Raw genomic sequence first — 25699 nt, 5'->3', positions numbered from 1 at the left:
GACACGGTAATTGGGACATTATTTGCAGCAGCCAGGCCCAGCTAAACCACCTGTTCCTCTTTAAAAAGATCCACTGTTTTTAAGCTCTAATAAAGCCCCCTCGCAGCTCTGAAGGCGAGGGCATGCCCGGCCCGGCCTGTTCCTGCCTGGCTCTTGTGCTGTACGGCTCTGCTGAGGCTTTCAGCCTTCCTTAGGGAATGGGGAAGGTGAGTGACACGGAGGATTTAACCAGAGCAAAGGAGCATGGTTCAGCTGCAGGTTAAATCAGGTTCTGCTTTCTCAGGGTATGGGACCATGGTGTTTTTACTGGCTCATTTCTACAGTTTTTTAGGGGGAAATTACCTATAGTGAATTATCAGTCCAATGACAAATGTGAGGAAAATGATATACAGTTGAGGGTGTCTGAGTTGGGACATTTTGGTTTAGTTACACACACACAGAAGAAAATCAGAATTAATTACATAGAATAAATTATATTTTGCATTTGCCCCTGGATCCTTGGAAGTGTCCAAGGCCAGGCTGGATGGGGCTTGGAGAACCTGGGATAGTGGAAGGTGTCCCTGCCCATGGTAAGGGTGGAATCAGATGAGCTTTATTGTGCCCTTCCAACCCAAACTATTCTAGGATTCTGTGATAAAATAAATGTTAAAAATATATTCTTTTTATAGCAGTATATTCAATATAAATGATTTATATAAGTAAACTTCAGAATATGTAGGTAATAACACAGGTAATAATAATAGGTAATTTGTAGGTAATGTAATAATATATTACATGTAATAATATATTACACTATGTATAAATGTAATATTCTATTACATGTATTATATAAAAGCATATTATATTATACAATGGATACTAATATATGTCTGTTATATATTGCCACTTAGACAATGCATATTAAATGTATTATTTACAGTACATAATGTCATCTATGCATTATACATAATTACTGATACAGTACCAATGTTGATGTAATTAAACAATCTTGTCTGACAGGAGGTTTTGTCAGCTCTGCAGCCAGGATTTGTGTGCTGTGCAGGACAGAGTGTAGGTGTGCACACCTGGCATATCCACTATACATACATGAGAGTCATGGTCTGAATAAATGTTATTTGATCTCTGTAGTGCACTGAATACTCCATGGTGCACATCATAAATGTGCTAAATATTACATCTTCATTATATCATGTTATATAGAATCCATACATTGCTGATATGATTTATATGATTTTCTTATATACATTTTAAAGAAAAGTATACTGCATGTATTTACACACAGTATTACAGTTGGCAAAGTAATGTTATAGTTTTTGCCATTATATGTTCATATAGCTGAAATATATCCCAGGGATGTGTGCATATGTAGATATACATGTATAATGTAAAGGTAATATTTTGTATTTATGTAACTTATAACCATTTTTTCCCTAAAATTATTTATTACCTTTATATTCAATATTTATAGAATATATTAATAAGTTGTATTATTATTATTATTATTATTATTATTATTATTATTATTATTATTATTATTATTATTATTATTATATATTTTATATTATATATGCATCCAGTGCATATATTATATAATACATTGTATAATATATAATGCATATCACATTATATATATATATATCTTGTATTATACCTATAGATCACAGATTGCATATTTTTCTTAATGTAATAATATTGTATCTGTGTGTATATAATACCTATAATATATACTCTAGCTAATAGAAACATATAGACATGCATAACATCAAATATTAGATATATATTTTGAAATACTGTAGCATACAATAGATAGAACATAGGATGAGATCCCTAATATATTTTCTATAGTTAAAGAGAGCATATTAATAGGTGTAGGAATAAGATAATACCTATACAAATGTTTGTAAAAAATGTTAGGCATCCTTCTAAAGCTGCAGGAAGGTGTAACTAGAGGGGATATTGAGAGTAAATTCTTGGCTGTGAGGGTGGGCAGGCCCTGGCACAGGGTGCACAGAGAAGTTGTGGCTGCCCCTGGATCCCTGGAAGTGTCCAAGGCAGGTTGGACAGGGCTTGAAGCAACCTGGGACAGTGGGAAGTGTCCCTGCCCATGGTAAGGGTGGAATGAGATGAGCTTTAAGTTCCTTTCCAACACCATCCATTCATAGACTCCATGGTAAGTATAAACTAGTCTTTTAATTAATTTATATATATATATATATATATATATATAAAATTTAATTCATTTTTAATGCCATTTTTGCAGCTGCTGCCATTGGTGCAGAGCTGGGGGTGCCTTGGGCCCAAGTTCCTGCCCCATGCTGGGCTGGCTCTGCCAGTGCTGCTGCAGCCCCTTGGCTGTGGCAGTGTCCTGCCTGTGTCCCCAGTGCCCCCAGCCCCTGTGGGTGCCAGTGCCAGGCTGTGGCAGTGTCCTGCCTGTGTCCCCAGTGCCCCCAGCCCCTGTGGGTGCCAGTGCCAGGCTGTGGCAGTGTCCTACCTGTGTCCCCAGTGCCCCAGCCCCTGTGGGTGCCAGTGCCAGGCTGTGGCAGTGTCCTGCCTGTGTCCCCAGTGCCCCAGCCCCTGTGGGTGCCAGTGCCAGGCTGTGCAGAGCCACATGCCCTCCAGCCAGAGCCTGCCCTGCTCTGCCTGCTGCCAGGGTGCCAGCACAGCCCCTGAGTGCACACAGCAGCCCCAGCCTCCTCTCCACTCCAAGGGTGGTGGTGCTGGGCCTGGGATCCTCCTTGGGACAGGTAGGTGGGAGCTGGGTTCCCTACAGCTTGTTAGTGTGTGCAGTTAATTCTGCAAAGGGAGCTTTATCTGGGGCTAGCTGGATTCACTCTCCATTTCTGCTTTGAGCACCTGAAAGCAATTTAGCAGAGGACTTTGCTGTGGCTCTTCAGCAGAGGAAGGGAACTTTCTTTGTCTTTTCAGACATTGTTATGGCTGAGTGCAGCCCCCTGCATTTGCTTAAGGTGTAGAGTACACCACTAAAAACCTCTTGTTTTTAACGTGGGTGGTTGGGTCGTGAGACATTGCAGGGAAGCAGGCTATGGACAGTGGCTTCTGGAGGCCCCAAAAGTCTCTCTGTGCCTGGCACCGTGGGCAGGGCTGGGCTGGCAGGAGGTGCCACCCTGCAGGGTGGCAGAGGGCACTGCTGCCACGTGGGACCCGCAGGGCATGAGCGTGGGTGCCCCTGTGCCAGTCGCAGCATGGTGAGAACTCCTCAAGAGCACTCCAGTCTGGGAGCACCACTGCCTGCTGCACACCTGGCAGCTGTTCCTGCAGAGAGGGACAGAACCACGTCCAGCAGGGACTGTCCCTGTCCCTGTGAGCCAGCCTGCACACCCATGGCACCTGCAGCACCACCAGTGTCGTCGAGTTCCAGCCCCAGCAGCTCCCACCGCTGCCACACACCACACAGGTACTGCCTTTTATTGCTCTGGGGAGAATTTTATTGTGAGCAAAGATTTATTCACTTTGTGATGGGGAACAGAGTGGCTTTGTCATCCAGTTCAGGGTGCAAAACCACAGTGGAGTTTGTACAAATTAACAGTTTTTTGACATCAGGAAAACATGATTTTCATTGATGTCTTAATTCTTCCCTGAATTAGAGGTACATATTGCTCTAAGGAGAAAGGGCTCCTTACTCAGAAGGATGCCTTTGAAATTGTTTCAGACCAGCTATTAGACAACTAAGTGCCAGACAGCCTTGCCTGTCCGGCCCTGAATGTAAAATAAATTAAAATACATGTTTTATTTTCTAGGTTCCTTCACTGACAGAAAATCAACAGAAAGCAAAACCCAACTGTGGGTTGAGGCAGAAAATCAAGCCAATTGTCCAAGCCCTCAGTGACAGAGGCTCCTTCCAGCAGCTGCACCAGGTGAGTTCCTGTCGGGCACTGAGGCTGAGCTGCTGCCCCTTGGGCACAGAGCACACTGGCATCACTGGCCATGGCTGGAATGTGCCCCACAGGCACAGGGTGGCCTCTGGCCAGGTGCTGGCACTCAGACGGTCAGACAGACAGATGGCTGTAACACCAAGTGTAAGTGCAAAAACAGATGGGGGCCCAACGGCACATTTCCCAAAAATGCAATCCCTTTGCTTAAAGCAGCTCCCATTCTGCTGGGAGATGTGTGTGTGTGTGTGTGTGTGTGTGCCCAGGAGCAACCAAGCAGCAGCAGGACAGGGCTCTGGGGCTGCTGCATCTCAGATTTCTGCTGCTTTAAAATACCTGGGATTTACTATAACAATTTTCACCCCATCAGCCTACGAAATGTGTAAACCCAAACAGATCAGCTACTGCCAACAGGAGCTCTGCTCACTACAGCAGGTGCCAGGAGGGCACACAGAGTCTTCAGAAGCCTTCAGCTGTGCTGTACTCTGGCTGGAGACAAGTCACAGCCTGCTGGGACAAGGTGAGGAGGTTACCCACTTGTTCACACTGTGCTGGGAAGGGGTCATGGCAGGAGTGTGGGTTTTGTTCTTCTAAAAGGGATTTGCTTGTTTTTGTTTCTCTAGGGAGCAGTTCCAGTGCACAGCCATTGCACACAGCACAGAAAGGCCATGGCACTCCCACAGTGGGACAGCACCAACTGGAGAGCTCCTCCCTCATCCACCTGTGCTCCAGCAGGGAACATCTGCTACCTGGCCAGTCACAGGAAAGCCTCTTTTTAGAAGAAATTCCCTGATGCACAGGTAAGTGCTGCCTGGAATGACTAAAGCAATGCTCTAAGGGTACATTAAATAACTACTTTCAGTGCTGGTTCACCTCTGGCTGCAGCACCTGCACCCAGGGGCTTGGGGCCCTTGCTCACCTGGTGCCAGTGCAGTGGTGATGGTGACACAGGTGACATCCAGTCCCCAGCCATGTCTGACCAGACTGGGGAAGTGCCATTTCACAGAGCAAACCCCTCACCCAGCCCCTTCAAGACGTATTCACCCAGACCGTTCTGATCTGTGCTCGGGTGCTGTGGGCTGCTCCAGCCACAGCTCTGTTATCCAGGGTCTCAGGTGGACACCTCAGATGGACACCTTGCTGAGGGTGCTGGCAGAGCTTCCCAGAGACCCTGCTCCTGGAGGCACGTGGCAGCAGGGGCAGCTCCACCAGCTCGACGCCAGCGGTGTCAGCGAGGTCGGCGCTTGCACTTGTGGTGAGGCAGCCTGGAAAACAGAGCAGGCAAGGAAAACCCAGTCAGGAAAACCAGCTGTGTCCTCAGAATAACTGTGTGGCACAGCTCAGCCCCTCCCCTGGGATCACTCAGGTGAACTTGACCTCCAGAGGAGGAATTTGCTGTAGGCAGCTGAAGAACTGCCCTACTGCGCTTCCCAGAGAAAGCAGGGATTTCTCTTTGCCAGATTGCTCCTCCCAGAAGTGAGGAGCCCTGAGAAGCCATGGAGTGTTCAGGTGAGCACTGAGCCCCCCAGCATCACCCCCTTTTGGTCTGCTCAGCCCCCAGTGGCTCTCAGGGCCCAAACAGCCCCATGGGAAGGAGGTGGGAAGCTCCAATCCTCCACAGTTGAAGCTCCAACATAAAATAGTTCTGTGTGGGTGATACAAAACTGTTTATTGCTGTGTGTCATTAAACTGTTCTTGTGTGTTTGGACTGTTACAGAGAGCTGGAAACAAGCATTCCCAGCATGAGGGCTGGCACAGAATTCTCCCTGGAAGGTGCCTTAACCTTTGGAAAAATTCTAGAGAATCACAATTTCTTCCACTACATAACAGGTACCCTTGTTACTGGTGCTCATGGTCACCACTGGGAAAGAGTCTTGGGGAGCTGTGGGTATGGGGGGTTATGCTTTGTTGTTGAGTGGAGTCACCTGTTGGTTATTCCCTGGAGGCCAGGCTGGCTGAGGGGGAACAGGTGAGCACATGGTCATTAAATTAGGCACTAATGACCAAATCCAGGTGCAGCTTCTGTAAGGGACACGCCCTGCTCTGCTCCTGAGGGCTCGACCTGTCCCAAGGCATTTCCCAGGGAGAGTGTTTCATCAGCTCCCTAAGGAAACAGTATTTTTTAAACCGGCAATTCTGTCCCAAAGTGTAAACACAAGTTTTTTATTACAGGTAGGAGGGAGGAACAGCCTTGGCACCAGGCAGGGAGAGCACAGGAATGTTCTGAACCTTCTCTGAAGGCTGGCACCTTTGGCATCCCTTCTGAACCTCCTCGAGGGATGGCTGTGTTTTGAAGCACAGACCCACTTCCAGTGCAGCAACTGACTCCATTCTCAGCTGTGCCTGGACAGGCCACAGCTCTTCATTCCTCCCTTCAACTTCCTAGCCCAGGTAAATCTCAAACGTGTAGAAAATGCCCCAAAATGCAGCAGGGCCTTGGCTGAGCTGGCCCTCGGGTACTGGTGAGCAGGGCACTGTGCTTGCAGGACAGGTGGGGCCATGGCCACAGGTCAGTGTGGCAGCAGGATGAGCCCTCAGCTGCTGCCTGAGGACAAAGACTCACCCTGGCTCTGGGCTGCACTTCCAGGGTGAGGTGTAACCTGTGCTGGTGCTTGAGCAGCTCTGGGTGCTTGAGTGACTGAAAGCAGGCGTGGAACAGCAGCAGCACAGCCCGAAGTGTGAACCCCCTCAGCCTGCCTGCAGCCCTGCGTTTGCATCTCAAAGACAGCCCTTACTTACCAGATTGGTTCTTTGAGAAAACTGACTGAGGGGAAATGGCACATTTTAAAAAGGTGGAAAGTGTGACTTAGCCTGTAAAGGCATTTTCTGTGAAAAATGGAGAGCTGTCAACTTTGGATTAAAACAAAACCTGTGGTGCTATTGGCTGGGGAGAAAAGCGTGGGGGAGGGAAGGGCTTCGAGGGAGGTGTTGTGCTTGACATTCCTGCAGTGAGGCAGAATGGCAGATGGTCAAAATAATAGTTTTCTCCAAATGGACAAGCTGAAGCAGCTTAGAAGTAAAAAATAATTACCAGGCACATATCGTGGGACGTATTACCCTGTGTGGATCATGGGAGGCATTACCTGGCACATAGAGAGTTTGTACTGTTCACAGATCATGAGATGGCATTACTGTACACATATTGTGGACATTAATGTACAGGAGGCATTACTGTGGTGTTTGTAGGAGGCAGAACTGCACCCTAGAGGCAGAACCACGTGGGGAGCGCAGGAGGCAGAACTGCATGCGGAGTTGAACACAAAGCGTGGGAGGCTGAGCAGAGGAGGTGTGAGCTGAGCATGGAGCACAGGAGATAGAGCTGAGCATGGAGCAGAGGCAGCAAGGGAGGAGGAAGGCAAGGAGAGTGTTCTTGATGAACCACAGCAGAGGGGCCTGCGGGAAGCGTCGCTCTTACCTGTGGATGTTACTGTACCGAGAGCATTAACACGCTAATCTAAAGGGAGAGAACAAAACCACATCAGTGCAGGACCAGAATGGGGGAACAAAACCATGTCAGTGCAGGACCAAAGGGAGAGAATAAAACCATGTCAGTGCAGGACCAGCACCCCGTGACTGCTGTGGTTGCATCAACCTGACACAGCACACCCCATTAAAGGCAGGAAGGGGAGCTCCTCTCAGGGATCTGCAGAAACACACACCCATGCACTTTCTTCTGGGGTCTGAGAATTAAATAACCAAGGAGGGAATGTTGGCAAAAATTGGAATGAATATTCATTGTGCTTCTGTCAAACGTGCTGCTGTGGGATGGTGGCGTGCAGCTCCTTCATGCCTCAGCTCCACATCCAGCATTGTTGCTGGTCACACCATTTAAAACTGACTAAAATTTGAGGCTTCATGGAGACCTAGATATCTGCGACACTATAGCCAGGTTAAAACTCCAGGAATTGAGCAGTGTAGCCATCCTGGTGTCAGAAGAGAAGTCCTTGAATGCATAAAACCTGTCCATGAGCAGTCACACACCTGCACTAAGGCACACACAGTGGAGGGCCTCTCACAGGTGATGCTGCTTAGAGAGCATTAAGCTTTTAAAATTCATTTCTTACAGGAGGGATTAAAAACAGAATTAAAATATAGATGATGGCACTTTAAATGCAAGGTTACCTTGCAGGAAGCCAGAGAGAGATGGTGTATTGCATCTTAAATCCAGTCCATAAAATAAACCTGGTTCCTTCCCCAGGGCATGTGCTCTAGGAATGGCATTTTAGCCATTGCTCATGAAGCAGCTGAACACCCCTGAAAGCAAGGGTGGGTAAGAGCATAACCTGTAAGGATGCTGAAGATTGGTACTTGAGAAGAACCATGAAGTTTTCACATGGGCTGTGAACTGTTCCAATCCCCTATTAACCTTTCAGCCAGGACAGGTCTGTGGAAATCTTTGTTTTCCTTCCTAGTAAATGCAAAGGTAATAAAATTCCAGAGAGAATCGTTGTCATAACTCTGCACAGTATTCCTGCTTCCAACTCCCAAAGACAGGCTTCAAGCACACTGTAAGCAGCATCCTGAGCCTGTGTAGAAAAACCCATGGATAATTGAAACTGGGTTAAAGCCACACACTTCCTCCAGTGCCCTGGAAAGCTGTAAGTGACACAGTAAAGAGAATCTGACACTACAAGTTAATAACTGGGGCAGAATGGGCCTTAAAACAGCACCCACAGCTCCCAGCTCAGGTGGGAGTGCCTGGCACCACTGTGGGCCTCCAGGGTTTGAGCACCTCAGAAATAAGCCTGAAATGTACACATTGAAGTTTAATGACTCTCAAGTTGGAGCAGCTGCTGATTAGTTTTGCAAGGCTCAGCCTCAGGCAGGGGGACCCCAAGTGCTGGGGGCTATGTGGGTGTCACAGGTGGGGCAGCCCAAGCCCTGCAGGACAGCTCTGCCCCATTTCTGCTCTGCCTCTGCTGCAGGTCTCTGCCAGCCCCTCAGTGCAGAGGGAAAATGCAAAGGGGCCACATTGCCTGGAGCCTTCTGCGAGCTGACAGCTCGAGCAGCTGGAGCTGTCACTGGGCAGAAGAGATGGCCCATCAAGCTCATATTTCTGCCCATCCCAGCCCTGATTGCTGGGATAAACCCTCCCTCAGCACCTCCTCTCCTGGAGAGCCTAGCTGGGGGAGCACCCTGTGAGCCAATTAATTCCATGGGAAAGGCAGGGGGCCAGGCTGAGAACCCTGATGTGGCTCTCACACCCCCCTGCACTGTTGGAGATCCCGAGGGGAGCATCAGGCTGGAGGGGGAAGCAGGCCCAGCACCTGCCCAGCCTCGGGGGACAAGTTCAGACTGTCCACCCTCAGTGGGGGCACAAGGGACAGCCCCAGCACACCGGGCAGGCAGCCACTTCCTTGGGGCTCTGCAGGATCGGGGCTCCTGGGCATACCCTGCATCAATCAGCCTGGGAGCCGGAGGGGGCAGAGCTGCTGCCCCAGCACTTTGTGGCACCTGTGACCCTGCCCTGCTTAATGCCAGAACATGCCTGACCCTCACAGGGACACTAAGGCAGGAAAATGATGGGAGAGCACTGATAAGCAAGAGCACACAGGCAGGGAGCAGCTCCCACCTCTGCCGGTGCACTGCAGGAACTTCCCAAGGGCAGCCCGGCCGTGGCAGGCTCCAGTCGGCTGAGGATGAGGAACTACCTGGACTGAACAGATGGAGAGGTCTCTGTGCCTCATCCTGAATGGTCCTCACAGGAAAGGAGGAACAAGAGAAAGCCCTTGAGTCCTGCCTCTTGTGATAACTGTCCTGGCTCCTCTGCTCCACTTCCCTCAGCTTTTCCTCTTTGTTCACTGCCTGGACAACCTGCACCACCATGGTGGCACCAACGCTGCACAGTGTCCCACCTCAGCCATGCTCCATGCTAGCAGCCATTCCCTGTTCTGCCAGTAACCAGGACAGTCAGGAATTTCCTAAATCCCATATATCAGGAACAAATTGTTCCGTTTCAGGCAAGGCTGACGCACGGGTTAAACCCAACCACTGGCACACACTGCACGTGCTCTGATACCATGGCACAGCTACTCAGTTTCAGATGTGTATGTTTTTAAAATTCCCAGGAAAACGGGCAAAAATCCTACATATCTATATATATATGTGTATATGTATATATATATATATATACACACACACACACAGGACATGGACACAGATCTGACAAAACACTTACAGAGCTTCAAGGAAAAAGACAAAATAACAAAAACCCCAAAGTAGTAAAAAAAAACCCAGAAAAACCAAATTAAAGCAAAATGAATCCTTAGCTCAATTACTGTTACTAAAAGCATCAGTCCTGTTTAAAACAAGAATTACTCTCTGGGTTTGGTTTTGTTTCTGTCAAAAATCTATTTTAAATCTGCATGTCCAATTCAAATAATCCTTTTGCTTTAAAGTAGGAAAGATAAAGCTCAGCACTGAACAAAAAGTGGTTTAAAATAAGCCAGATCTTGTTTGCTGTACATTCAAATATTTTCTACAAGAACTTTATGCATGCAAAAGTCCAGACACAAAAGGAAAGCATGTGTCACCTTTGCAACAAAAAGGCTGCAAAATCTCGGTTTTATGTAAATCAGCAGGCACAGCTCCCGGGGCTTTAAAACCAGGGAATGCTGAAAACCTCAATAGTTCCTCGACTCAAGTGTTGCGCTTGGGCAATGCCATAATATTCATTTAAGAATCCATTTATCAACAGATACCACATGTCCAAGTTTTCCAGCACAGCTCTTCTGATGATCTACTGAAAAGGATTCTTTAAAAACACTAAGCTGGAGAATCCAAGATGCTTTCTCTGCCCGTTCCACACTAGCCATTAGCAACTAAAAAAGCCAAGATTTACACTATATCCTCCCTGATAACGCTGAGCATTGTGCTTTATTTTCCAAGTCATTAGCATGCACAAGAATGACCTCATGGTGAACAGATGCACTTGGATATGGCAGTGATTAGATCAGTCCTCTCAGCAGTCAAGTGTGCCCGTTCCCATTAACCCCTGAGGCGCCGGCGGCGGCAGCGCTCCGCTAGGGGGTTCCCTGGAACGCAGGGACCGGCCCTGGCCACACAGACCCCTCGCACAGGATCCTCTGTGACTGCAGAGTTCTCCTGGAATACACTTCCAAAGGTTCACACCCTGCTTCTGGCTGCTGATCTTACACTAAAGCACACCAAAGCCCCAAGGAGCCACTGAGGCAGATGAAGTCGAGGTGCTGCTCTGCCCACTTCAGCTTCACCAATTTTTTTAAAGAACACACAAGTATTTTGTTGAATAATTATTTCTGGTTTTGGCTGAGAGAGCGAGAGCAGCAGCTTAAAGCCTGTCCACTAAAAGGAGAGAAATCTGCAGAGGGAAAGAATGAGAATAATTCAATAGTGTTGGATTATGGAGGATTTCCTGGGCTGCCTCTCAAACCCTGCCTAATTAAAATACAGCATGTAATGCACCAGTTTAACAACAAAGGGCCGTATTCCCAGCTTTTGTTCCTAATCTGCACATCCCCTGCATGAGTTTGGGGATGGCCATTCTGCCTGTGAGGCTGAAGGTATCAGGGCTATCTGTAATCCACACAGGGAGTATAAGGCTCTGCTCCACAAAACAGCAAAGGACACCAACTAGACAATTTTCCTGCAGAAAACGCAGCACCTGCAAGACTGGTGACAGGGAGACTAAGCCAGGGCAGGAAAACCACATCCCACATGAGTCTGGGGATGCATCCCCAGGGGCAGCATCAGAAAACACAAAAACATCCAGTTCCAAGAATTATCTCATAATCAGCGAGACCCCAGTGTGTCACTGAGAGCTGAGTTTGATTTCTCCCTGTGCTGGGGTAACTGCTGCGAACACTGCACTGGGATAAGCAGCACCCTTGCTCCCTGACCCTCTCTGCTGCACACATGCATTTGCAGCACTGAGGGGCATTACAAGAATCAGGTCAGATGAGAATTAATCTTAAATTTACCTGAGCAGTTCATGCTCAGCAGAGTCAGCGGTACCAGCTGGCTTGTACTGCCACCTGTGCCAGCTCCATGCATCCCACAGAATCATCAAGGCTGGAAGAGATCAACAAGTCCAGTGGCCAACCCAGCACCACCATCATCAAGATCATCTCCTGACATCTCCTGATACTTCCAGATATGGGAACCCAGTGCCTCCCTGGGCAGCCTGTGTCAGTGCCTGACCACTCCTTCAGGGAAAAGTGCTTCTTTTTACTAACTGCTCCCTGACTCCTTTTTTCTGTTTCAGAATAGAAAAATGCCCCCTGCATTCCTAAGTGGCAGACAGGTGATTCCTGCAGGTGCAGGACAGGTGGATCTATGCTTGGAGCAGGCCTGGCTGGGGAACAGTGGAGCTGCTGGGACTGCATCCAGCCTCCCTGCTGACTGCTGAGGGGCATCTGATGGAAAAAACATCCCCATGGCCACAGCTGACACTGCCCCTGCTCATCACTGACTAAATATGCAGGAGAATCAGCAGGTAATGTGAGGAGACTCTCTGAAGCAGAGATTCTGACACCAGAAGTGATGGCCAGCCTCCAGTTCATGAGCAGGAAATTAATTCTGAGGTTCACAAGTCTGAAAATTGGGATCTGACTGGGGGAGGCTTTGCACTTAAAAGCAATTAAAATAATGAAATCATACCCGGATACTCCTGATTTAACAGTGTTCTGAAATCCTGAGCTACTGGGAAACAGTTTAAATGTGTTTGGCACACACAGCTTATCCTTCAGAAAGTGGGGCTGGGGAGGGGTCTGCCCTGTCAAACCACATGTGACACAACACCATGTGCTAAGAACAACATGAAAATGAATCACAGCTATGCACAGAGCAAAAACAAATCACTATATCTACATTTCTATTTGCTGATACTTCGACAGATAAACGATTCAAGTGCTAACAACCAGCCCTGGGCACGCGCCGCACTCCTATTGAAATGGGCGATTTTTTTTGTCTCAGACTTTTGGCAGGGTGTATAAAAGAATTTAATGCACAGCTGTTCTACTTTTTAATGTAGGAAACATTAATCAAAGCTTTAAGTTATAAGCGTTCCTAGCGTTGTTTAGTATTCCAGTTGAGCAGAGATCAATAGATCCATCCCGTGTTCCCTGACGCCTCTCCAGGACGAGGAGGTGCGATTATGTAAATGGCCCCGGCTTCCTCCCCCCTCCTGCCAGTGCTTATCTCCAAAGCCTTCTGCCTGCTGCTCCTGGCCACCACTGCCCGGCCAGCACAGGCCTCTTATCTCCTCACAAAGCTCCAAGCACGCCAGGATTGGAGCCAGCAACGCCAGACAATGCTGCACGGCTGGTTTTATTCCTAAGTGATTTATGTGAGCAAATTTAATTTCTTCCTTCAGTGTTTCAGTCTAGATGGAAGATACCTGCTAACAAGTCAGGCTAAAGAGAAATAGAGCAGATGTCCTGCAACGTTTATACAGGTTGGAAATAATCTATTCAGCAATCCAAAAGAGAAGCAGGGAATGAGGAGAAAGTGCCAGTGTCACCCTAGCAGTGTCAACGACAGATTAAGGAATCTTTGTTAGAGAGTCCAGCACATGGTGACCACATACATGCTGGATGCTGGAAAAAAACACATTGTGAAGGCACTAGAAATGTGCATTTCAGAGCCAAAGCTCCCTTTCAGGAGAGGTTCACTTAAACTTAATCAAACCAGCCGGACAGTGACAGTGACTGCACACTAACCTAACCCTCCACAAAGCACACGAGGAGTAAATTCCCCGAGTTGGGCACGCTGCTGTCACCTCTCAGCAGGCAGATGACTGATGAGCACCGATGTGCATGCACACACACAGAGACACCACACAGCCCCTCACACTCACACCCCATCACAAACCCTGCTGCAGAGGCTCCAGGCCAGGTGCTGCAGGGCAGCCCGCAGCGCACTCGGTGCCTGCATCCCGCACGCCGCCGCGATTCCCCAGCAGCACCGATCCTGCGCTTCTTGTGCATTAATCCCTGACCCTGGTAGCTCAGCAGCATAATCCCCATTTAGCATTAACAGCAGCTTCCCCTGCGAGGAACTATTTCTGATAAGTGAGCCCCGATTCAGGCCTCACTTTTGAACAACATATTCCCAGCTCAGCAAGAACCTGGAGTCCTGAATGAGCCCGAGCCCATCACTGTGAGAAAGTTCATTAACCTTGCTGGAGTTGGAGGTTAACAGGATAGCTGAAGAAAGGAGCAGTGTGAATAGCTCTGATGCAAAACAAATTAAAATGAATGTCATCATTCCTTTTGATATTCATTAGTTGATTCAGGGGAAGAATAGTCGTCTTAAATTTGCAAGCATTTATCTACAAAAAACAGGTGTACATCTGCTGCTCAAGTGCCTCTTTGGGCTACAGAGAAGAAGAATAATGCACAGAACTCACCAGTTCCACCGAGGGAGTAGCTGGGAGAGGGAGAGAAGACCTGAGCTGCGAAATCCTCAAACGTCATCACTTCTTTATGGTTCTGGATGATGGCCTCGAGGTACAGAGCTCTCTCCTCGTAGCTGCAATGCCCCGTTAAGGAAAGGTGTGTGCAGAGCTCAAGGCTGTCCCATGGCATCCCAGCCCCAGCCCCACATCCACACTGACCAGGCTGGAATGGGCAGGGAGCCAGACAACTGCCCAGTGGTTCTGAATGGGAGCAACAAGCAGGGGATACATTCAGGGCTGGAAATTCAGGATAATACCTCTTGAGCTTCCTGACTGGGAACTGCTGAGTACAGGAGCAAAGCCCCAGATCAAAACCCTCCATCACAGACAGGCTGTGGCACTATGGGAAGATCCTGGCACTCAATATTCCTGTTCCAATGACCAGAAAAGTAACTAGATTGGAGAAAAAATGCTACAGGACAGAGGGATAACACCCCCCTCCCTCCACATTCATTTGATCACTGGACTTCTTGGAAGAAATTAAGCACAATAAACCAATTCCAAAAGCGTGACGGTTGTATTTAGGGCAGGTGCTAGAAGGTGCAACCTTATGTATCCCAAATAAATGATGCACAGTGGACAAACCCAGCCCACAACTTGCATGCATTATGGCCTGAATAATGCAGACAACAAAGCGAGCTAACATCGAGACTATTGCCTTTTAATTAAAACTCGGCAACCTGGAACACACAGCATTCAAATGTGTAATCAAAAACCAGTCACCAATAAAACTTACAAGCGTAACAAGCTGAAGCAACTTTCCAGCTGTCTTAATAGGACCCCTGCTTGCGGCAGCCTTTCACAGCGGAGAAAGCAAATCTTCCCCTTTTGTGTGCAGCTTCTGTCTGCTCAGAAGGTGAATCATACACTTCCAATAACAGGATAACGCCTGGGACAAACCTACAATGGGCTGGAGAGCCTCATGTATGACTTTATGAATTAGGGCTCGCAGGAGCCAGGATGACATCTCATTCTCCGTTTCCTCAGTGAAAACAAAAGTTTTCAGCGCCTCATTGTGTTTCTGTTATGGGGAAATGCACTCGAACTCCGCAAGGCTGTTCGGTGGGAGCAAAGGCCAAGCTGAATTTAGAAATTAGAAGCAGAAGAATAACACCAGTGACAACAGAATGCAGGTGAGGGTATTTAGAATTGAAAAGCATTACTAATTAATATTGAAGTGCCATTTGTGACTTGCAGTACATTAACAAAACCACTCTGAAACACTATTAAAAAAATCAGAAAAAAGCAGTGCTTAAAACCAGGAGACAGTGGTCTAGTGTCGACCTCGAAGGGAATAAGCAAAGCACTTTCTCATTGCAGGGCGAGTTCCTGCAGGCGTGGTGGCAACAAAGGGAAGAGAAAGAAAGGAAGAATTTTGCATTTAACGCTCGCAGAGGACGATTGATATGTGATAAATCTTCTTATAAACTTCCCGTGGAAGCCTAAAGAAAGAAAATCAATAGCCAGCATTTCAGCGTTTGCACCTGCTGACAGCGTTATTTGCTCAGTTTTCCTGCCTTGCCCGAAGCCGGGGAGAGAAGGCATTCCTGACAGCGCCAGCCCGCAGCGTGCGGGGCTGCCTCCCCTTTATGGGCTGAACTCCTGATGACTCTTGTTAATGAATAGGCTGCCAAACTTCCTCGGAGAGGAGGCACACGCCTGGGCCCAATTCTAAAGGGACTGATGGATGCCATTCACTCCTCATTATGGAGATGCCGATTCCTCGGCGCTGGGCTGTTGCCAGGGCCGTGCGGAGCCGCTGCTGCGGCCGGGCGGGCGCTGTCCGGGGGTGTCGGGCCCGTCTGGCAGCGGCCCCCGTGACACGGAGCTGGCACGTGCTGCCGCAACGGGAGCGGAGCCGGCCGTGACAAATCGCTGAAAGGGCTCGGCGACACCGGGGGACAGCGGCCACCTGAGCCTGCGGCCGGCCGGCAGCGCGCTCGATTCATCGCTCGGCCCCAGCCGGGGATGCTCCCAACCAGGAAACGGCTCTGCCTGATAATGCCCTGCTGGGTACAGAACGGCTCGGCACAGCTCGCATCGCTGCCTGCTTCAGATAAACGCTGCACGGAAACGCTGCCCAGGTTTGCTCTGCACCTGGTAAAATCCTATTGATGAGCCGGAGGATGCTGCTCGTATCCCACACAAAAGACTGGGAAAAACCGCCTGGACAAACAGCTGAGCAGCTACGGGAGAGGCAGCTGAGGAAGGACACTCCAAGGTGGGGAGAGCCCTGCAGATCCACCAGCGCTTTGGAGGCACGCAAGGAAGAGCCCAGCTCAGCACCTTCTCCTGCAGGCTGAAAAGGCAGAAGAGTGGGTGCAGACACCCCCAGTGCAGCGAGGCCTCTCCTGGCACCCCATTTCCACCCACCCGCCTTGGCTTGGCACTCCCCCTGTGCCCTCCTGGGCTCCCTGGAGCAGCAGAGCACAGCAGCTTCTGCCATACGGGCAGCGAGCGCGATGCCCCTGCTTGTTTGTGCTCACAGCTTAATCAGAAGGGAGTTAAGTGACTGCAGCAAAGTGAAATTAAACTCCCTGCTATCTCTGCCTCAGTATACACGCACATTTGGGATTCATTAAAAAAAGAAAAAGTCAACTGAAATTTTACTGAAATTTAGGAATTTGAATGCGGAGGTATCATGAACAAGCTGTAAAAAAACACACCTCCATTCTGTAAAAAAGCATCGCAAGGTTTCCTATTTATTGCCCTGTAGGAATGAGTCTATCCCGAAAATCTCTGGAGCAATACTTCTGTCGGGGCTGCCCTATAGAAACACGTTGTGCCTTCAGCCCAAGAGCCAACCACAAACTATCACTGAGTTACAAACATTCGAACCTCACTCTGAACCTCTTTAACCAGACCTTTGTGTCACAGCTCTCCTGCAAGCTCTGTCACCAAGGTGCCCTCAACACCAAGCAGGATTTAGATCAAGTGCCACACAAACACTGGTTTGATCAGCAACCCCTCAGCTCAAAGCCGAGCTGGGAGGGAGCCCCAAGTGCCTGCCTGGCTTTCCTAGAGCAGCCTGGGGCTGGAGCGCTGCAGGGAACACACAAATCCACGGCTGCAGCAGGCCTGGATGCGCAGGATGGGCTGTGAGCTTGAACCCTACCCCGGTGGAAAGCTGGACAGCTGGCTGCCCTGATTAACTAAGTCCCCCATTATCTGGGGGCTCGGAGCGTCCCCTGAGATCTGCAGATAAATGGAGTTATACCAGACCCTCAAAGAAGCTGATCAAAAGCTCCTCTTTTAATATGTACGGCAATTTGACCCACCCCTCCATGGCTTCATTATTTTACATTTTGCTTCTGCCAAGGCAAAACTCCAGAGCAAAATGTTTTAGACACAAACAGGTTTGGTTTTTTTTCATTTCATATGAAATAATGACATTGAGAGCCATGACAAGGTGTGAATTATTGATATATATTGACATATAAAACTGTGGGAGAGCAGGAATTTAGGTCCTATTTGAATACAGCAATCAAATCTCATTATTTGAATATTATGAGCTTCTAGTAGTGTTTTATCAGCACACCAATTATTTTAACATTTCAACCACACATTGAAGGCTGTTTGAAAAAAAACCCCAACATATTAAAATGTAAACATCAGCTATTTGCAAAAAACCACAACATCTTATTGTAGCAGCAGGATGACCTGCAAAGTGAAACACACAGGACATCCTTCCAGATGGAGGATGCAAAGGAAGACAAAAGGCAGAAGCTTTTGAAAATTCACTGGAGGGGCAGATACCAGCCACCACCAGCATCACTTCCAGGTTTAACCTCTACAACACAGAGCCAATTTCAGACACACAGTTTAAAACATAATGACCTTGAAAACCCTTCAAAGTCCTCAAAATCTGGGTTCTGCAGGTGACCTGAGCCATCCCAGGGCCAGGATCTTCCCACTGTTTCCCTCCCTACACACAAACACAGCACTAAACCATACCAAACTGCCATGTTGAGAAACTCAAGCAGATCCTGAAAATACAGAACTTTTGCTTATTAACCTGAACTCCATGCTGACCTCAAGCAAAGCTCTCAGGGCCCCATTCCTGCTGATGGTAATGGCCAGCCCATCCTGCCCCATGCTACTGTTTGAAAATAAAAACATTTTGGCAGCATTTATATACTGTCACTAACACATGGAAGGAACAGTGCACTCTGCTGAGGCAGCAGGCAAGTAAAAGACAGGACTGTTAGTGGGTTTGTGCCCAGGCTGGGGAGAAATGCCTGGCTGCTCTCCATGCCCACAGGTTGTGCCAACACCACAGGGCACCAGTGCCATGACTGGCACCCAGGACACCGCCAGGGTCTACGGGAGCTGCAACGCCTGTTCCTGCGGCTCCAGAGGGACCCTAATGCGGCCTGCTGGCATGGACCTGCTGCAACTCCCATCTGCGACGTGCAGCCCACCCAGAGAAGGGCTTTTGGGGCATCAGGCCAGTGGAGAAGCTCAAAGTATAGAGGGAGACAGCTCTTTCCAGCCCATCGGACATCAAGGCTGGATATACATCAACAATGCCAATTCCTTCTTTATCCAATTAGAGACCTGCAGAAAATCTTTGAATTTACTGTTAAATGCAAGAAATATATATTTCAGTTTCCTCCTGATTGTATCATGGTTCACAAAAAGGGTTTGCTCCTGACACTGCGACAGCAGTTTGACAAAAACAACAACATAAATGTTTGGGACTTACCAAAGCCAGGACCATGAAACTGAGGTTAGCAGAGATGTGTTGGCTGATGACCTTTCTGCACCTAATTGTCCTCCCCAGCTCTGAAGAGGATGGAGTTACTGTGCTTTTAAAATGTGGTATTAGGCAGTCTTGGTGTGAAACTCAATCTGCTTGATTGGGCTCGCCATCGTTTACGGTCTAGTGACCACCACCGCCGCACGAATTTCACCGAGAACTTTTGGGGGAATTTTAGTAACGTATATCCCTCACTAAACAGGTGCAATCAAACTGTACCTGTCAGCCACCACAGACTTGTGTGCTTTTTATAAACCAAAGCATCTGAGATGGAAACTTTCCAGCGATGCCTGCCTTGAATCGGTCCATGTAACACACGAGATACATGAGAGCAGAGGCTCTGTGACCGAGGGGCTCTGTGGGCCCCTGTCCCCATGGCCAGCCCCCATCACGGCCATCTGTCCCCACTGCAGTCAGGGGAGCCAGGGCTCCCTTGGCGGAGCAGGGCTGGCCGGTGCCAGGGCTGCTGTTCCTCCTCCTTATCCAAAACGGGCAGATGATTCTCTGCTGCCAAAACCAAGAGCTCATCCTCTCTGCAGCACAATTTTCTGCTGCTGTGCCACCAATCACGCTGACAGGCAGCCCTCTGTGCTGGGGGGGATGGCTGGAGCCCAGAACACCCTGGTGTGGAAGAGACATGACTGTCCCTGAGACCCACAGGCACAGAGAGGCCTGCAAATGGATTCCTCATTTGTGGAGCGTTTGTTTTCCCAGCGCCTCAGCATGATGCCCATAGCTCTGTCACCTTCCACCCCACAGTGGGACCTGGGTCCATCACAAAGATCACCAAAGAACCTTGGTGCTGACTGATGGAGGTGGGCCTCAGGTCTCAGGGAACCTGTGAGTGCTCCGAGTCACAGGGAGCATTTCCCAGCCTGCACGGTGTGAAACGGCGGCTCCCACGCAGACGGTTGCCACTAATTGCTTTAAGGGGGAAACTGCAGCAAAACAACAACAGGAACACGTTTCACACGGGTTCAGAGCATCTCTGAGGAAATCAAGCAGTGTAACAGCAAAGCCATACTGAAAGTGCCCTGAGGCTAAAGGCTCCAGCACATGCTTGCCTGTGGGGAGCTCCATGCTGGCGCCTGGCTCCTGATGCTGCTGGCCAGCGCGGGGCCCAAGGTGTGCTGTGAGCACCTGTCTGGCAGAAGCACTCGCCTGCTGCTCTGGGATAGCAAGAATATGTGGCACATTAGTCATGCCAAGTGCTTCAGGGGAGAACCTTGCATTTATTATGCATAAGGCAGAAAAGAAGCTTTCATCTTAATTTCCAAGCACTCCTGCAGGCAGGGAGCCCTCGGGAGCAGACACACGTACCACGACAGACCAACTGCCCTGCAGCAGGAACAAAGGGACACCGGGTCACCCCCTGCTCCCATACCACTCTGTACTGTGACAGCACCAGAGCTCATCCCTACCCAAAGCTCTGTAATTCTACCAGAGTCCTTGCCATGCTCTCCTCCCAGCTAGAGCTGTGCTTGTACCTGCTCTGTTGAAAAAAAAGCTGGGCTGGCACCTCATTCCCTTTATTAACTTTGTTCCCATTAAGCATGTTCCTCATGTGCTACAGAGGTGACAAACCACACACAACTGTGCCTGAAACATGGCACTCTACATTTTGTATGGTGCAACCAGCCCTCTGCCCATCCAAGGTCCAGTTGGCCACTGCATTCCATGCTTACCACTGTACTAACACGGCTTGGATGAAAATATTTCAATTACAATGATGACATAAAGGCCTGTTAGCAGTTCAGAGCTGCAGGAGCCCTCACTGGTAACTCATTCTGCAGGGCACACCAAGATCTAACCACCAAGAGGCTGCTTATGAAAGAGGTCTGTATTGTGACACCTGGCACAAGGTTTTAATCAGCAAATTAGTGGGGCATGATTCCCCCCAAATATACTTTCTCTGGAAATAGCCATACAGTTCCCTACTCAATTCTGAGAGATAAAGGGACAGGAGTTGCCCAGGTCCAATTGGAAACCACCTTCCTAATGCCCCAGAGCAGTGATGCTGAGCTCCTCTCTCCTGAGGGCACCGGGGAGAGCAAGAAGCCATGCTAGGACCACAGCAAGCCATTCAGCCAGGATGCACACTAGCTCCACTGTGAAATCCAGGTGGAGCTCATAGGGATCCAGACAAACTCCAGATCCCAAGGTGGTGCAGCCAGGAGAGCTGGGCAATGAGATTCTCCCACTATAAATGAAGAGGAGCTGCTGGCAGGGGACGCTGGGCCAGCTACACCTTCCTGTCCTGTACCCAGACATGTAGGAAAGGCACAGACTTGCCCACAAGGTTTGTGAGTTTATTTTATGAATTATATCCATTGATGAAAAAATGCTGTTGGTGTTCACTTATATCTTAAAATTTTATAATAATTATTTTATATAATTATTTTAAAAATTATATAATTTAAAAGAAACCCAAAACAGAGGGTTATAAAGGTTTTTGCACTGGTGCTGTTATGCTATGGTCATTGCACATACACAAACACACAGACTTGAAGTATCTCCAATTTAACAGCCATATGTATTTAACATTCCTACATTTGTTGCCACTCCTCTCCCTAAACACAAGGATATTCTTGTCCAGAAGAGTTCACATGCCTCATGAGATCTGCTCCATAGTGCACCTGGAGACAAGGAACAGGTCAAGCTCCATCACAGCAGTACTCAGGTGAAAGTACAGTTGGGAATCTCCTGAGATAATGCCATACTCCAAACCATTCAGAACCTGAAGGTGCCAGCCTCTGGAATTCCCAGCTTTGAACCTAAATTGCCAGAGACAGGGGGAGGGGAGATAATGCCAGACTCTTTCTAAATGAGAATATGCCACAAAATTGTTTACATTCAGTCTAGAACAAAATTATCTGCGCTGCCATTCATGGGGTGTGATTCCCACCCCATGGAACAACTGCAGTGACACTAAGGTGGCTTTGTGTGCTCAGGAGACCAGCCTCACTGAGCTGCTGCTGAGCAGCACACTGATAGAGGGATTCCTGGAATTATATGGAATATCAATGCACATGCCAAATGAATTTGTTGCTAAAAGAAGCTCAATTAATTTAGTTTTAACTGAATCACAGCCTGTGGAACGACATCTCAGAAAGAGGCACCTCTGTGCCTTGGATATAACTGATTGACTGTCAAAGCTCACTCATTAAGGAACAAGTCTTTTCAATTTATGAATATATTTTATCACCTACTAAATGTTACCAAACCCTGTCAGTTTGATAAGGGTACGATGATCGGGCAGCTACAAGCAGAACAAAATACAATTACACAAAGTAATTTTGCCCCTTCTAGTTTATTACAGACCTTTTCATTATTTCTGGGTCTAGCACTAAATGGCTCAGTTTCAGGTCTATTATAGGTCTATATATTACATTTATTACAATCAGGGACAAGTAACTGGGGCTTATTATCACATCCATTATGAGTGACACCATTTGCAAGATGCTTAACACGAAACAGACTTGTTGCTGTGGTGAGACAAGCTTGGAAATTGCTCGATGTTAGAGGGTAGGAAGGAAGAACAAATCAGAGAAAGCCAGCCAAGAAACAGCAGGGATTTCCCAATTTTAAACTAAAACCACTGTAAGGAGCATGGAGGTTTAAAATTATCACCTGAGACATTTGTGGACATTCCAAAGCAGGGAATGAGCGTGGGCTGCCCTGAGCACAGGGCTGTGGGTGGCACAGACAAACACCTCCCAGGGCTGAACAAGGGCTTAGCGAGGGCTCCATTTTTAGTGTCCCTTTCCCTGCTGTACCTGTGTCCCACAGAGGGTTCCTCTGGCCACCCTGACCAGTGGCTGGTCACATCTATTATGAGTGACACCATTTGGAAGACACTTAACACAAAACAGATTTATTGCTGTGGTGATACAAGCTGGGAAACTGCTCGATGTAGGAAGAACAAATAAGAGAAAGCCAAGCAAGGAACAGCAGCGATTTCCCAACTTTAAACTAAAACCAATATAAGGAGGATGGAATATGAAAATTATCACCTGATGCATTTGTGGATATTCCAAAGCAGGCTCTGAGCATGGGCTGCCCTGGGGATGGGGCTGTGGGTGGCACAGACAAACACCTCCCAGGGCTGACCAAGGGCTCAGTCAGGGCTCCATTTTTAGTGTCCCTTTCCCTGCTGTACCTGTGGCCCCAGCAGGTCCCTCTGGCCACCCTGGGCACGCTGACCAGTGGCTGGCACTGCACAGCAACACCTGGTGCTGCCTCCAGCCAGGCCCTGCAGCAGCTGAAGCCAGAGCGCCCTGCCAGGTGGCTGCACTTCAATGACACTGACTGTCATTGTAGGGTTAACAAGGAGCACGGGGAAATCTTTTATTCATATAACACAGAATGCCTTCTGTTGATCTTTGAATAATGTTGCTTAAAATCCATTAAATGAACATACCCTTCCAATAGACAGCCCACAACAGGTAGAGCAGCACGCACTCACTGCCGGCTGCCTCGGCCAAACAGCATCCCCAAAAGCAGATGATTAAGTCAGCATTTAAAATAACTTTTTTTTTTTCCCCTGAAAGTGATCTCCCAGTAGGGAAACTGGATTCCACTCCTACAGCACAGCTCAGCCAGTGTGTATGCTGTGATGGCTCCCCATTTTCCCAGAGGAGTAATTAAAATTCTGGTGCATAATTATAAAATCTGCTTTTTTTAAACTTCTGAGGTGGGATGTTTAAACTTATGAGAGTGGAGAGGGAGCAAAGTTGAAAATATAAGTGACTCCTTCACAAAAAGGCAACTCAGTGCATTGCTTTCACTGCTGTTAACTTCCTCTAAATGTTCTATTGTTTCTGAAAAAAATTTCCTGTAAGTTTCTAGTAATTCAGGATGGCCATGAAGTCTTAGCATTACAGTTAATTACAGGATAAGTTCCTGAGTGAGCAGTGCTATACACTATTAAACAACCAAGTTCTAAATCCAAGCACAAGAGAAATGATGGTGGAAGTGGAGAGAGGGCAGCCAGTGTGCTTGGCTGGCTGCACACCTGAGCTGCCAGCCTGCTTCAGCACCAGGACTGGCCATGTTCACACCAGCTCTGAAAAGGAGTGAGAATGAGACCAGCAACCAGACTGTGGTATACAGGTACATATTGGATATACAGGTACATATTGGATATACAGGTACATATTGGATACAGGTATTAACACACAGGGGAAGGGGAAAGGACGTGTCAAACCCCAGAACAGTGCAAAAGAAAAACTCCTGACTATTGGAATAAATATGGCAGAAACAAGAAGTGACAAATCACAGGGCAGTCTCAAAGAAAAGCTCAGATGCTGCTGGAGCCCTTCCCAGCTGGGGGCATTCTGTGTATTCAGGTTAAAAGCTTCTGAAGAGCAGTGCAGGAGCAGAGCAGGCTGGGGCTGGGCCCTGCACGTCACCAAGTGAGATGTGCAATGGCCTGTGCCCATGTGAGACCCCCAGGTGGGTGGGCCTGTGGGGATCACACAGGTACACACCAGGGAAGAGCATCAGTGAGCAACAGTGCTGTGCAAGCACTGGGCTCTGCACTCCTGCATCCCCGAGGTGTCTGGGTTATGGAGCACCCACTTCCACCCCGATGAGATTACGGCCGGCTCGCAGAGCGGCAGCACTTTGTTAAAATGGACAATTAATCTGATTTGAGATGGCAAATGAGCGAGGCAGTGCCGCTGCACAGACAGCTCTGATGGGAGGGGGGGAATCCTGCAGGAAAGTCACCGGTCCCTGCAAGCCAGCGCAGGCAGGAGAGGTGGATGGCAACTGGTGACATGTGAGCTGCTCCAGTCATTTTTCCAAGGCTACCAAAAAGCTGCCCCGGAGCCCCTGGCGACAGGCACTCTGCTCCGCACAGCCCCTTCCATCTGCTTCCTGCCAGGCCCCTGTGACACGTCTCATTCTGCAGCCAGCACAGAGCCGCTCCTTTGTGAGGGCACCACAAATCACAGCACAGGCCGACCCTTCCCCGGCACGTGCCTCCCAGCACCGTCTGCAGCTCCACAGAGCCCAGAAAGGACCCTGGGGCAGCAGCCTGTGTGTGTGCCCAGCAGCTCCATCCTGCTGCCACCTGGGCACTGCCTCCACGCAGAGCCAGCCCGAGCACAAACCTGGGAAGCTCATCACTGCCTCAGTGTTATCACTGCTGCTTCCAGCCAGTGCCCTTTAAGCTAAACTTCTGAAGCTCTGTGACATCCTTAACTGCTGAGTCATGTTGGGTATAAAAGGAGATCGTGAGCATCCCAGAGAGAAGGCTCGGAGCACAGGATGAATTTTTAATGAAGCATCAAAGTTGGTGGAAGAGGAGAAGGGGGATACGCAGGGACAGCGACCCAGGGAAGAACCTACACAGCAGGAACACTGCATGCTGCTGTCAGGTTTTCCTGTATTCAAGTTTTATTCCAGGTTTTGTTTAACTTACTGTCTCAAATTTCACCCAGTTTGAAAAGAAAGGCTTTTATCATTCAAATACCAACTAATCCGTCTTTTGCTGGACACAACCAGCACTCACTCACTCCTGCCCAGTTACACACTGTCCCTTCCCATTCTTACATTCTGAGGAACTCGGGAAATCATTCCTTCCCAGTCAATTACAAAAGGAGAATTGGT

The 25699-nt window shown here is 48.5% G+C and overlaps 1 protein-coding gene across 1 annotated transcript in view; it reads right to left on the bottom strand.

The window, feature by feature from the left end:
• Positions 1-3443: 3443 nt before the first annotated feature.
• Positions 3444-25699, bottom strand: part of RALGAPA2 (Ral GTPase activating protein catalytic subunit alpha 2) — a 94118-nt gene continuing 71862 nt past the window's right edge. The window contains exons 39-41 of the mRNA XM_058802672.1: positions 14278-14399; positions 7306-7344; positions 3444-5155 (exon numbers count right to left, since the gene is read on the bottom strand). Coding sequence (XP_058658655.1) covers positions 7340-7344; positions 14278-14399 — 127 coding nt within the window. The 3' untranslated portion in view covers positions 3444-5155; positions 7306-7339. The remainder of the gene's footprint in view (positions 5156-7305; positions 7345-14277; positions 14400-25699) is intronic.

The sequence above is a fragment of the Ammospiza caudacuta genome, chromosome 3, assembly GCF_027887145.1.
Source record: "Ammospiza caudacuta isolate bAmmCau1 chromosome 3, bAmmCau1.pri, whole genome shotgun sequence".
Classification (NCBI taxonomy): Eukaryota; Metazoa; Chordata; class Aves; order Passeriformes; family Passerellidae; genus Ammospiza; species Ammospiza caudacuta.
This window is presented reverse-complemented; position numbering and strand designations above follow the sequence as displayed.